General features: G+C 39.7%; 1 protein-coding gene across 1 annotated transcript in view; it reads right to left on the bottom strand.

Annotated features, from left to right (window-relative positions):
* Nucleotides 1-12,274, bottom strand: part of nt5dc1 (5'-nucleotidase domain containing 1) — a 129,681-nt gene that overhangs the window by 54,136 nt on the left and 63,271 nt on the right. The window contains exon 8 of the mRNA XM_012854098.3: nucleotides 2,538-2,635. Within this exon, the coding sequence (XP_012709552.1) occupies nucleotides 2,538-2,635 (98 nt within the window). The remainder of the gene's footprint in view (nucleotides 1-2,537; nucleotides 2,636-12,274) is intronic.

Below are 12,274 nucleotides of genomic sequence, written 5' to 3'. Positions count from 1 at the left end.
TTTACTGCTATAGGCTTAGGTTACTGGAGTATATCAGGATCTAATTTTCTCACTATATTGAGTTCTACTGTTCTTCAATTATGCATTATGTGTTGTCATTTCTGCTTTAACTTTCTGTTCTCTCTCTTTTCTCTTCATAGTAGGTACACCTGGTCTGGCGTTCTGTTAACTGTGACATCATCCAGAGAAGACGGCTCACCTGCTACTACCATCTAATGTAGAACAGATTACTAGATCAATGTGTGCTTCTGTGCTTTTTTGTTTCTCTTGTTGTGTCTCTGTTCTGTCTTCTGTAACCCCAGTCGGTCGAGGCAGATGACCGTTCATACTGAGCCCGGTTCTGCCGGAGGTTTTTTTTTTTTCCCGTTAATGGGTGGTTTTTCTTCCCACTGTCGCTTCATGCTTGCTCAGTATGAGGGATTGCAGCAAAGCCATGTACAATGCAGATGACTCTTCCTGTGGCTCTACGGTTCTCCAGGAGTGAATGCTGCTTGTCGGGACTTTGATGCAATCAACTGGTTTCCTTATATAGGACATTTTTGACCAATCTGTATAATCTGACCCAATCTGTATAATATGATTGAACTTGACTTTGTAAAGTGCCTTGAGATGACATGTTTCATGATTTGGCGCTATATAAATAAAATTGAATTGAATTGAATTGAATTGAATTAAAATAAACTAACTCCACGTCTTGACATAAGCTTAAATCAAAGGGAGGAATATAGCTGTTTTTTTCACACACAAACACAACCTTTTAAAACTGAATTTTTAATAAACAGATTAAGTTTGTCCTGTATCGTAAATGAAGTGCAGTCTTAGTGATGGGACATGAATATTTTCCTAACCAGAAACCATGGATGGAGCAAGCTAAAAAGACCATCCAGAAGGCAAAGCCTGTGCTTTGCCTTCTGGATGGTCTTTTTAGAGGCTTTACAAGCTGCACATCGAAGAACACTTCAACAGCATCTACCTCTCCCCGCAGCTCTCCATGGTTCCTGCCTCCCTTAAATCATCCATCATTGTGCCTGTGCAACCCCCCCTGAAAGAAAACAACCAATGCCTGCCTCAATGATTACCGTCCTGACCCCCGTAAACTCTGCAGCTGACTGTATGGGGCAGTGATTTGGGTTGTCCAAGTGCCACATGTTCTGTCCTGCCTCTGATATGACCAGAATCAGTTTAGTGTGGTCCCGGAGAGTCCTACCGCAGTCTCTAGTCGGTGAAACAGAATGCTGTGTCGATGGCAGCCAACAGGTCCAGCAGGAGGAGGAGAGATGGTGAGCCCTGGTCCGTGGTCATAAGTAGGTCATTCGTGACGCGGACCAGGGCTGGCTCTATGCTGTGGGCTGACCGGAAACCAGACTGGAATTTCTCGTACAGGTTATGGATTTGAAGATGATTGTGGAGTTGGGCTGCTATAACTTTTTCAAGGACTTTTAAGAGAAAATGTAAGTTGAAATGGGTCTAGGGTCTCAGGGTCGAGTGAGGGCTTTTTCAGGTGGGGGTGAATGACTGCGGTTTTGAGAGCTGGAGGAACCTGACTGGAGTGTACATATGTAACTCCTCACAAGGACCCATGCATTCCATTTTATCTTTCATTCATATAACACCAGCTATGTATGATGTCTGTGGTAAGATGTCCTCTGTCATCACAGTACCAACAGACTAGGCACATCTTTATGCTCTGGACATTTTGTTGATGTTGCTAAATTGTGTTGCTGCCTAAGTGGACTGGACTTCTCAGGAACCAGCAAACCACATCTTCTGAGTGTGGGAGCATTTCTGGAAATAGCGTGTTCATTCTTGATGTTTTATGTTGAAGTAAACTGCTGAGAGCGCTGCTTCTTCCAGTGACACGTCGGATTCCTTGAACACATCACTGACTTTTTTTTTAGCCGCATCAGCAACAGTCGCAGTCATACGTCAGCCCGGAAACTCGACTGAGTCACATATGTTAGAAATCATCTTGGTCAAGATCCAACGAACTGACACATTTTAGCACATGACCAGTTGTGGTCATGTGCTAAATGAAATAATAGTGTGTTTATACTAGGTATAAACACACTATTTTTTCATTCTGACAGAGGTTTGATAAAAAAATAAATAAATAGCCCCACCCTTTTTTGATGGAAGCTTTTCTAATTAGTTTGTACTGTTAGTGGCTTTACTGAAAATTTGAAAAAAAAAATAATTCCAAAAAATAAAAACAAATAACCTTCTAGACAAAGAGAAACAGCACCAGAGCAGATCATATTTGTACTCATGGAGTGAAGAGCCTCCAGCCAAATAAATATTGGTTATCAGTTGGTTAGGTTTCCCACCTTGACCATTGATGAAGACTTATTGACCTAAGCTGACTGTGGAACATTTTAGATTTTTTTGTTGTTGTTGTAGTCCGTCAAATTTCACCAATGTTTTGTAGCAAAATTCTCCCATCAGGGAACAAATCAATAAGGTCTAGATTGCATGGAAAATATAAATATTAAAAATCTGTACTAATGTTAATGTAGACAGAATCGTGCATCGCCACTCACCAAGGGTCCTAAAGGGCCTCTGCTGGGGCACCAAGGAAAAAAAGCCAGGCTTCAGGGCGTTGGTGATGATGACGTCAAACAGCTCCTCAAAATCCTTCCTGTAACATCCAGATAAAAAGGATGAGCTGTGAAGAGGACACGATGACTGAGTGAGCAGTGAAAATAAAAACAGTATCACTGGCTCACCTAAAGAAAAACACAGAGCATAGAGAAGATATCTTTAAGGGACCCTACAGATGAGAGTTATGGAGCAGAACAGGTGGAGTGGTGGCCTAGTGGTTACAGCAGCACACTTGTGTCATGAGAAAGCTGCAAGAACCCGGTTCGAACCCCACAGACTGCAACTTTGGGTCCCTGACTAAGACCCTTAGCTCAGGGACCCAGAGAAAGAAAATTATTCTCTTGTGAAAATGCTTTTAAATGTATTTATGGTCTTCTCCCTGACATTGTTAAATGCATGGTTCATATATGCCACAATTAAACTACATCTACAAGGGTTCAAATACAAAGGGAGCAGTAAATAGAAACTGTAGACCAGCCTGATGCAGAACTTTTGGACAGAGCATGTTTGCTGTAAAAGGGCCACAGATCTAGAATACCATACCTGCTGAACTGAAATCTCTTCCAGGTCTGAACAAATTTAATGGTAGCATCAAATAATGGCTCAAATCAAGTCTGTGAACATTAATGTAGTGTTTTATTGTTGTTATTGCTTTGTGTTGTTTTTATTTTCCATGCTTGATGTTTAGGGACCAGGGGTCTGTTCTTCGTACGTCGCTAACTCAGTTAGCTGGATTTCATTGTTGACGATTTGGCATGATCTTGGATCGTTTGGTTCTTCGAAACTCATCCCGGACTTGCTGTCATAGCAACATGTGCGCAAAGTTGAGCCTGCTCCCAAGCAGGCTTATTTCATGTAAACAAGATTAGATCGTAGCGGAGGAGATAGGGATGTCTATGTCTAGCCAGCGCACTTGGACCACCTAGTGGCAGAGGAAGGGACAGAATTGTGGAACACCATTTTATTTTATGTTCAATAAAAGACGAAACAAATAATGCTTTGTTCCTGTCGTTTTATTTAAACAATTATTTATAAAGAAAAGTCAGCAAGTCATCTTTTGCCTGCAGTAAGAGATAGTTATGTAAAGTCAGTAATACTACTATGTGTAAAATGGTGTATCAGAATTTACTCTGAAGGTCCTTTTGAAGCAACTCGATCTCTAGTGCAATGTTTCTCTTTTTTACGTTGTGAAGTTCAATTTCTCCTCTTAATTTGTATTTTTTTTTTCCCCGGTCAAAATACTTTTTCTTTAGTTGAAGATGCCGTTAATATAGGGAACAAATGGCACCTTGAGTCATTATGTGAAAAAAAAAAGAAAAAAGAAAAAGGGTTAAACATGTAAAAGTAAAAAGAACCCGATTTTTTTCAGCCTTCTTATTGGTGGCTGTTAAAAAACAGACAAACACATAATTTAACAGTGGCTTTTAAAAAAGAGGAAGAAGTTGCTTTTTAAAATACAGTATAATAATTAAAGGCTATCATTTTGTAGAATATTCTTGTACTTCACTTTTTCCCCCCATGTTCTAGTGGCTCCCATGGAGGCTCTGACATAAAAGAACTTAGTACTTATGAAATTATTAAAATGCAAAAATACATACTGTAGAAAGTGATAGAAACATCTATCATGGACAATATTTACAATTTAATTTGTTTGCTGCTGTTTGCCAGCCCTCTCTCCTGGTTTTAGCAGACTTTGAGGTGTTACCTGTCGTTTTAATTGACTCAAATTCGGCATAAACGTCTTTTAAAAGCTCGTGTTCTGCTGGGAAAAAAAAACTGTGGGCGTTCTTTGTTCATGCTGAACAGCCAATAGCAGCACTGCTGATCATTGTTTCTACTATTGATACATTTCCCCTTTTAAACAAACGCATGAACGCGCAGTTGTCTCAGATAACTCAATCCAGTGATACTAATCGTAAACAACAGGTGTGTTTGAAGAACCCAATTAGCCGGATCAGGATTAGCCGGATGAAATCATCTTGGATGTCTCATTTGATCTTGGATGTTTTAAGCAACGTACGAAGAACGGACCCCAGGTCTGTGAATTAGCATCCACTATATGGCCTTTGAACATAGTAGCATCGGTTATTGTAACAAAACTTTTGTTCTGTCCCTATCAAATAACCTTGCCAATAAACAAGTTTGGAAATGTCCTGATTCAACATATTTGAAATATTTGGGTCGCTGTCTGAATGCTGGAAGGGTCCAGTCAACTCTGTCTCATTTTTATCTGATTAGACATGGAAGTGGACATGTTTTACTTTTGTTAAAAATGAAAGAGAAGTGTCAACCGATATTGTTAGTGGGTTAAAATAGAAAAAAACACAACTGTTCAAATGTACAAGTTATCACTGAATAAGGTAAAAAAAGCAGTTTTACATTATTGCCGGTATTATTATACTCCTTTTTTAAGAATGGAGAACTGCACTCTGCATGAGTGGTACTCATGCAGAGTGCCTCAAAGCTCCATGCTTGGCCTCTTCCTCTTCTCTCTTTACCCCGTCCTTTTGGTGTCAGTTATGAGAAACCAGTGTTTAGCACAGTTAGGGGAAAATATGCAACATTTTTCAGTTAATCAATGTGTTCCATACCGTTTTGGATGATTAAATGAGTCATTTCAGGTCGAACAAAGGTTTTCTCGGCAGCCCTGGGGGTGTGTGGGGGAAATACCGCACTTGCAATTGCAGGAGCTCACGGCCCGCACACACAGAAGTCTCGCTTTACGGCGAGAACTCCATGTGTTTTTGCCCTGCCATTCACTATATGCACGCGCGAAAGCAACAACAAAGAACCGCGTGTTAACGTCAAATAAACATGCAAGCATATCGAGTTTTATTATTATTATTATTTTATTTTATTTTTTATTTATGTTGGCGAGACGCTACCGCTGCGAGGCGGCGGCTGCGGCTTGGCGAGGCGGTGGCGGTAGCGTCTCGCCAACATAAAAAAATATATATAAATAATAACAATAATAATAATAATAAAACTGGTGAGGCGGCGGCGGAGGCGGCGGCCGCCGCGGCGGCGGCTTGGTGCCGCCTCGCCAAGATAGCGCTGCGGGAAGCTTGGTGTTCATACCTTCACTGTTAGTCATTGTTTGTACTGCCGTTTTTTCCACTTTTCGTTGCGTTTGCCTGTCTGCTAAGCTCAAAACAACCGCGCCTGGCTTGACGGAGAAACCAGAACAGCTGAGCATCTTTACGACAGTGCACTTTTACTTTCGCCCTCTGGGGGGAGCCTCGCTGGAAAATCAACCCCGGTTGCATAGTATACCTTTAAAATCTGTGGTCAAGTCCAGCTTCTTCAAACTGAGACAGCTGACTAAAGATTTTTATCTATGCTTTAATTACAACTTGGTTAGATTCCTGCACTGCACTTCACTCCGGGCTTAACAAAACTTTAGTGGCTTGACTGCAGCTGGTCCAAAATGCTGTTGCTCTTCTTTTAACTGGTACCAAAAAATGAGAGCACATTTCTCCAGTTTAGCAGCAATTTATAGGCTGCTGGTTCACATTTGGAATCATTTTAATATGTCTTCACGGCCTTGCTTTCAAGTATCTGTCAGACCTGCTTCATAAGCATGCTCCTTCTCGTTTGCTCACGTTGGCAGATTAGTTATTATTAGTCATCAGAAAAACAAAGAGTTCAAAGCGATAACCCCACTTTCTCTGTCTTTGCACAAAACTCTAGATTCAAGTAGCTTTACATTTCAGGCAGGCCATTTCACTTTGTGTGATTAATATTCTCTTAAAACACATTTTATTTTTGGCCTTTAACCCAGATTGAGATGTTAGCTTTTGAAGATTTTATAGTTTGTTTTTGTGGATCTGAATTTTATTTTACATTTTGCTGGCTTTAACTTTTTATTCTGTTTTGAATTACTAGTTTTTAGATAGTATAAATAATGTTGAGTTTGAATTTTTTTAGTTTTTAAAAAGGGGGAAATATGGTTTTACAAAAAGAAATTCTTCAAAAACAGCTTAACATCATAACACAATCTTTTTTCTCCTGGCTTTAACAAGAAAATATTGTAGTTGATTATAAAAGGCACAATCTGAATTATCAGATTCATATCCATGCAATGAAAACACCCCCGATTATCATTAATCTTTGGGTTTGTTTATCCATGTAGATCTATAACCCCATTGGTGAATGAGGCTGAGTTTCATCAAGCCTATATGGTCCGACATTTTCCCCACAGCTGCAACACTTGAAGCACCAGGGGTTCACCCTGCGTCTTTACGCATAATCCAGCTGCTGATGTCTTCCTTCCTTCCTCTATTGCGCAGGACACTCTAGTCTGTGATTAAAGCCGAAGGCTAAGATTGAAGTTGTTCTCAGAACATGTTTTATTTCTGGTCGGATTGAACAGAATGATTACATTCTACTTCGTCTTTAGCCCACTAATAGTCTTGAAGGCAGAATCCAACAGGAAATATAGCACTTTTTATGCATTGCAACCCCAGATTTGATAAGTATAGGCAGAGCTTTCCAAGCTCCTCACCGGTTCCTAAGTGAGTGTAGAAAAAAAAATTAAATTTTTGCTAAACGTCTGGTACCAGCATAATTTATACTTAATGATACTGGATTCCGCTCTCCCCTCTTGTCTCCTGTGTACGCAGTACCGGATCGTACTGGTTTATACTTTCACCACTGGTTAAGACCAAAAATATTTATAAGTCTGATCGCTCTTACTGCTGCTCTGTTAACATGAACTGGGGCAGAAACAAGCTGTGAAAGAAGCCGAAACAGCTCCGCAGAAGGTGGGGTTTATGCATGAGAAATGGTATGTGTGGTGTGTGTGAATGTGAAGTCAGGGAAATGCGTGTGTCACACGGTCATTGCATGAGAGTTGAGAGCTCTGTGTTTATGTATCCGTTTAGCTTAGTCGTTAACTTAGCAGTTAGCTTCGGTGATAGCCATTCATTGCCGCTCCGCTGCTCTTGCCGTATACTTTGAACATGGCTGAGAGTCACAAGAAGCAAACCATGTAAAGGCTTAGAAAGAAATATGACCAGAGTGGATTTGGGAAATTTTTTCACCTGATCCCCCTGAGGAGCGAATAAGCAAGTAAGTCTTGCACATGCACAGTTATTTAAAAAGGGACTTGGGGAATATTCCAGAAAAAAAATCGCAGAATCTGCCTTTAAGTAACAGAATGACCAAAAGAATAATCAAATAAAAACGGAATTTATCTAACAACGCTAACCGTCCCAAATATGTTGATACTAAGGAACCCTGAATGCAACTTTGGTGAGCAGATCTTCCTTTATGCCCCACCAAAAAAAAAAAAAAAAAATACCTTTCAGGGAAGTGAATAAAACAGTTTTCTAGAATTAAACACTCCATATTAATAGAAAACAAAGAAGGAACATGTAGTGTGCAGCCTTATGGCAAAATAAAAGAATAAAAAAAAAGTATCATCAGTTTAATTCTATTGCCAAATGTTTATACAAATGCAGCATAAAAAAGGGTTAACTAAGGGGCCTAAAGGGCCACATGTGGCTCCAGAGGTGTAAGTTACACAACTCTACCTTAAGGGATTACAACATGAAGGGATCTACTGACAGAAAAATCAGCTGTTTGTTCAACCGGGTGGATTGTCACACTCTTTATCCTCGCATTAGGTGTTAATCAGTCAGGCAGAACCATCATTAATACCAGGAGGATTAATAAATTATAGCATTACAGACAAAAACAAGTGAAACTCAATATTACAAGGATAACAGACTGCCGCGTCTCATTAAGATTTCTATAGTCCTTTGAGCTTTAGTGTCATCATAATGAAATAAATGACATGGCATTTGCGTTCTGTCTCTCCTGTGTTCGTCTTGGTGACTGAATCAGGGTGCCACAGCAGATAACATGTTGTAAATGCTTTCTCTTAGAATAATACACTGCCAAATGTGTTACGTAGATATTTGTACAAGAGTTAGTTTGATTTGAAATTAAACCGCCAGTGAAGATTCTCCAGGAAGCTTTCTCAATTCAAAAAGTCTGGAGTAATGTGGAGTATCAAGTTTTCATACTACTGCTCAAAAAGGTCTATTAACATGCAAAGTCAACAGAAACAGGTCCACCCCCTTAGTAATGGGCAGTCGTTAAAGTCATTAAGCCAGCAGATTGAACCGAAACTCAGAGGAGTGGATCAGTTTCGGTTCAATCTGCTGGCACATTAATCCAGACTTTTAGAATTAAGAAAGCTTCCTGGATAGGAAGCGAAACGTCTTCAAACTACGGAAAACTAGTCCAGTTGTTTTGTTTTTTACTTTTTTTTGGAAATTAAACCGCCATAATTGGTTGTGGCAATTTAATGTTTACTTCAACGTATTTATGGAAGTCCATCTTAAAAATGTTAAGATACAAATACAAAGCCTTTAAGGATCACAAAAATTATTTTAAACTCTTAAATTCCGTTACTTATCCCATCCTTGATTCCATAGGGTAAGGCCAGGATAGGTAAGTTTATTTGTATAGCACATTTCAGTAACAAGACAATTCAAAGTGGGGTACATGAACAGTAATATTACCCTTCATGCTGTACATCACGTGTCAAACTCAAGGCCCACGGGCCAAATCCGCCCAGTAAAGGCAATTTATCCAGCTCTCAAGAGACAAAAAAGGCATACCATGTCATAAAATAGAGACATTTATCCTTTTAAATTGTATAAAGTTGCTGAAACTGTGCCTACTGTAACATAAGTTGATTTTTAACTGTGTAGTAACATCATCCTGCCACTACATGTCAGTTTTTCCACAACACATTAAAACAACCCAGAAAAAGTGATGCAGAATCATGAGTTTAAAGTTTTAACTCTCCCCAATATCAACTTTTTTTTGTAGCTAAACTGTTCAAATGGGATGAAGGTTGCTAATTTTACGTTACTGTGAGTTTGTTTTACATTTTTATGTGAACTGGAATGAAATTATGAAATCAAGTGTCATCTATACAGGTGTGACCAGCCCTTTTATTGTCTTCATGATGCCAAAGTGGCCTAATATAGAAATGACTTTGACACCCATGCTGTACATGCAGGGTAATACCCTTAGCAGCTAAAACACCTGCAACCTTTCTTGGAAGGGTCCCGACAAGCTTCAACAGACTTTTTATTGAAATTTTATGACCATTCTTCCAGCAGAACATTTGTTAGGTCAGACAATGGTGTTGGACACTTTAGACACCATATAACAGGGATCTGCAATTCCGGTCCTCAAGGTCCGGTGTCCTGCAGCTTTTAGATGTGTCTCTGGTCCAACACATCTGAGTCAAATAATCAGATCATTAGCAGGACCCTGGAGAACTTGATTGCATGCTGTGGAACTAACTAACATTTGATTCAGGTGTGTTGGACCAAGCATACATCTAAAAGCAGCAGGCCACCTAACCTCTAGGAGTGGAATTGAGTACCCCTGCTATATGTTCCATCAGTGGCAGCATTCCATGCTATTTTGGGTTTATTTATTTATTTATTTTTCAAGCAAGTTCAAATTCATATTTTTTCAATGGCGACACACGGCGGCCAAATGAATGTGTATGTATGCTTTTAAACTGTTGGCTTCCATGTCACCTCAGGCTGGTCTCTAATCGGTTACTTAAAAAGTCTTCTCTGGCCGCAGCTCTCTGCATATGTGGCCAATCAGCACTCTTTATGTCCTTGTTTATCCAATCAGATCACTTCATGATACATGCCAATCAACATCACACCCCTGGCAACTTGGATGTGTAGGCTCACTTGTCAATCAGGCATATGGATGTAAACTGAAGAGTCAGATGACAAAAACAAGACATGGAAGAATTGTGCAGCAATAAAAAAAAAAATAAGACCATTTATTTACAAAATAATAATTTCACAAGGCTTTCAAGCGGATAAATGAATTTGGTACGGAATGACCAGAATTTAAAATCCAGCAGCAGACAAGTGACCGTTGACGGATTTATGTTTAAGTTGAGTCTATTGTCAATTTGTTATACCGACAAAAAAGTAAAAAAAAAAAAAAAAAATCCATGCTTATGGGGAAATAGTAAGTCTTCCTCGAATAACAAGAGGCTGGGTCAATGAAGACTGAGAGGAGAGCAGTGACAGTCACCAAAGCTGTGTATACAGACCAAAGTGCTGATTTCCATTCCGCCAACACCCTACTTGTCCACAATACCTGAAGATAACATGAGGAGACTAAGAAGGTAGAATACCCACTGATCACTGGTGCTGAGATAGCACTGAGGAGGGGACAACAGCAGAAAAACAGCAGCTCCCAATGTCTCAGAGATGTCTCCACAACAAGCCACTCTTCATTTTAATGTATTTAATCATTGGCAAACAAAAACAATAAGTCTTAACAACATGCATGAGCTGTAAAGGTAACTGAACAATCAGAATTGCTTCTCATTATTTTCTGACGTCAATCTCTCAGGACTTTTGACTTTTTGTTGCCAATTCCTAACTTAAATCTCCTTTTACGTGAATTCTTTATTTATTAAAATATTATTCCTTAACACCCTGTCTATTTCCTTATTCAACATACCTTTTAAATTACAATGGTATATTTAGGCCATTATCGACATATTCGCAAAAATATTTCAAAATACCACATTGTTGGAATCCTGTCACCTCTGGAAACCAAGAGCTCGGGTGGGAATTTAACCGAAAACATGCAGAACTAAATTTGCTCCAGCTGACAAAAAAACCTTGGCTCTTGAATAAAGACTTCCATCACTTCTTTGGAGGGAAAAAAAGCCATAACTATGCTCACACAAAAAATAAAAAGAGCAGCTTCTCTAGGCACGTTGCTGGCCAGGTGGGTTCCTGCTGCACAGCTCCGGCATAACCGTGTTATTTTAGAGAGCAGCCTTTCACCATCCCTCGGCCGGCTCACCGCACTAAAGCAGCTCTGATCAAGGACAGGATCTTCTTTGACCTTGAAATCCTTTCTCAACAGTGAACTGACAACACTACAGTTGAAAAACTAAAGAAGTATTGTACTTTACTGCAGATCATGAGTTTTTAAGCTTAACACTAGGAAAAACAAGGAAGTGTTTTTCAGCAGAGGAACCCAGTCTAAACAACACAGTCCTCTCCCTGAACCTACCCTTGGAAGATAAAGCTGGCCTTATTTCCTGTGGAGCTATCAAAACAGAAATCTGCATCCTTTGGCTGTTTAAAGCAGTGACTGGAACATGACAAAACACACGCACGCACGCACGCACGCACGCACGCACGCACGCACGCACGCACACACACACCCTTGTTTCAAATACTGAGGACTGTGCCTTGACTTCCATTAATTTTCAACCCTTTCTATAGCCTCACCCTGACCCTAACCCTATGCCTTGAAGGTATTTTGTCTATTTTTACTTTTAAAAATAAATGTTTTTGAAAAAAAAAAATACTTATTTGACTTTTAAGAGATCTTTTTTGGAAAATAGAAATCTTTTTTCACAGATTGGTGGACTGAGGTCCGCTATGGGAGACACCTCCAGCCCAGCACCTAAAATTTTTCTCACTTTACATCAGAGTCCTCATTTTACAAGTAAAATGTGCAAAAACATTTCAACCTCTGCTGCAAGTACAAGTACACACTGTGTGTGTGTGTGTGTGTGTGTGTGTGTGTGTGTGTGTGTGTGTGTGTGTGTGTGTGTGTGTGTGTGTGTGTGTGTGTACGCTCGCAGTAGGGGAGA

Source organism: Fundulus heteroclitus, chromosome 15 (genome assembly GCF_011125445.2).
Source record: "Fundulus heteroclitus isolate FHET01 chromosome 15, MU-UCD_Fhet_4.1, whole genome shotgun sequence".
Classification (NCBI taxonomy): domain Eukaryota; kingdom Metazoa; phylum Chordata; class Actinopteri; order Cyprinodontiformes; family Fundulidae; genus Fundulus; species Fundulus heteroclitus.
This window is presented reverse-complemented; position numbering and strand designations above follow the sequence as displayed.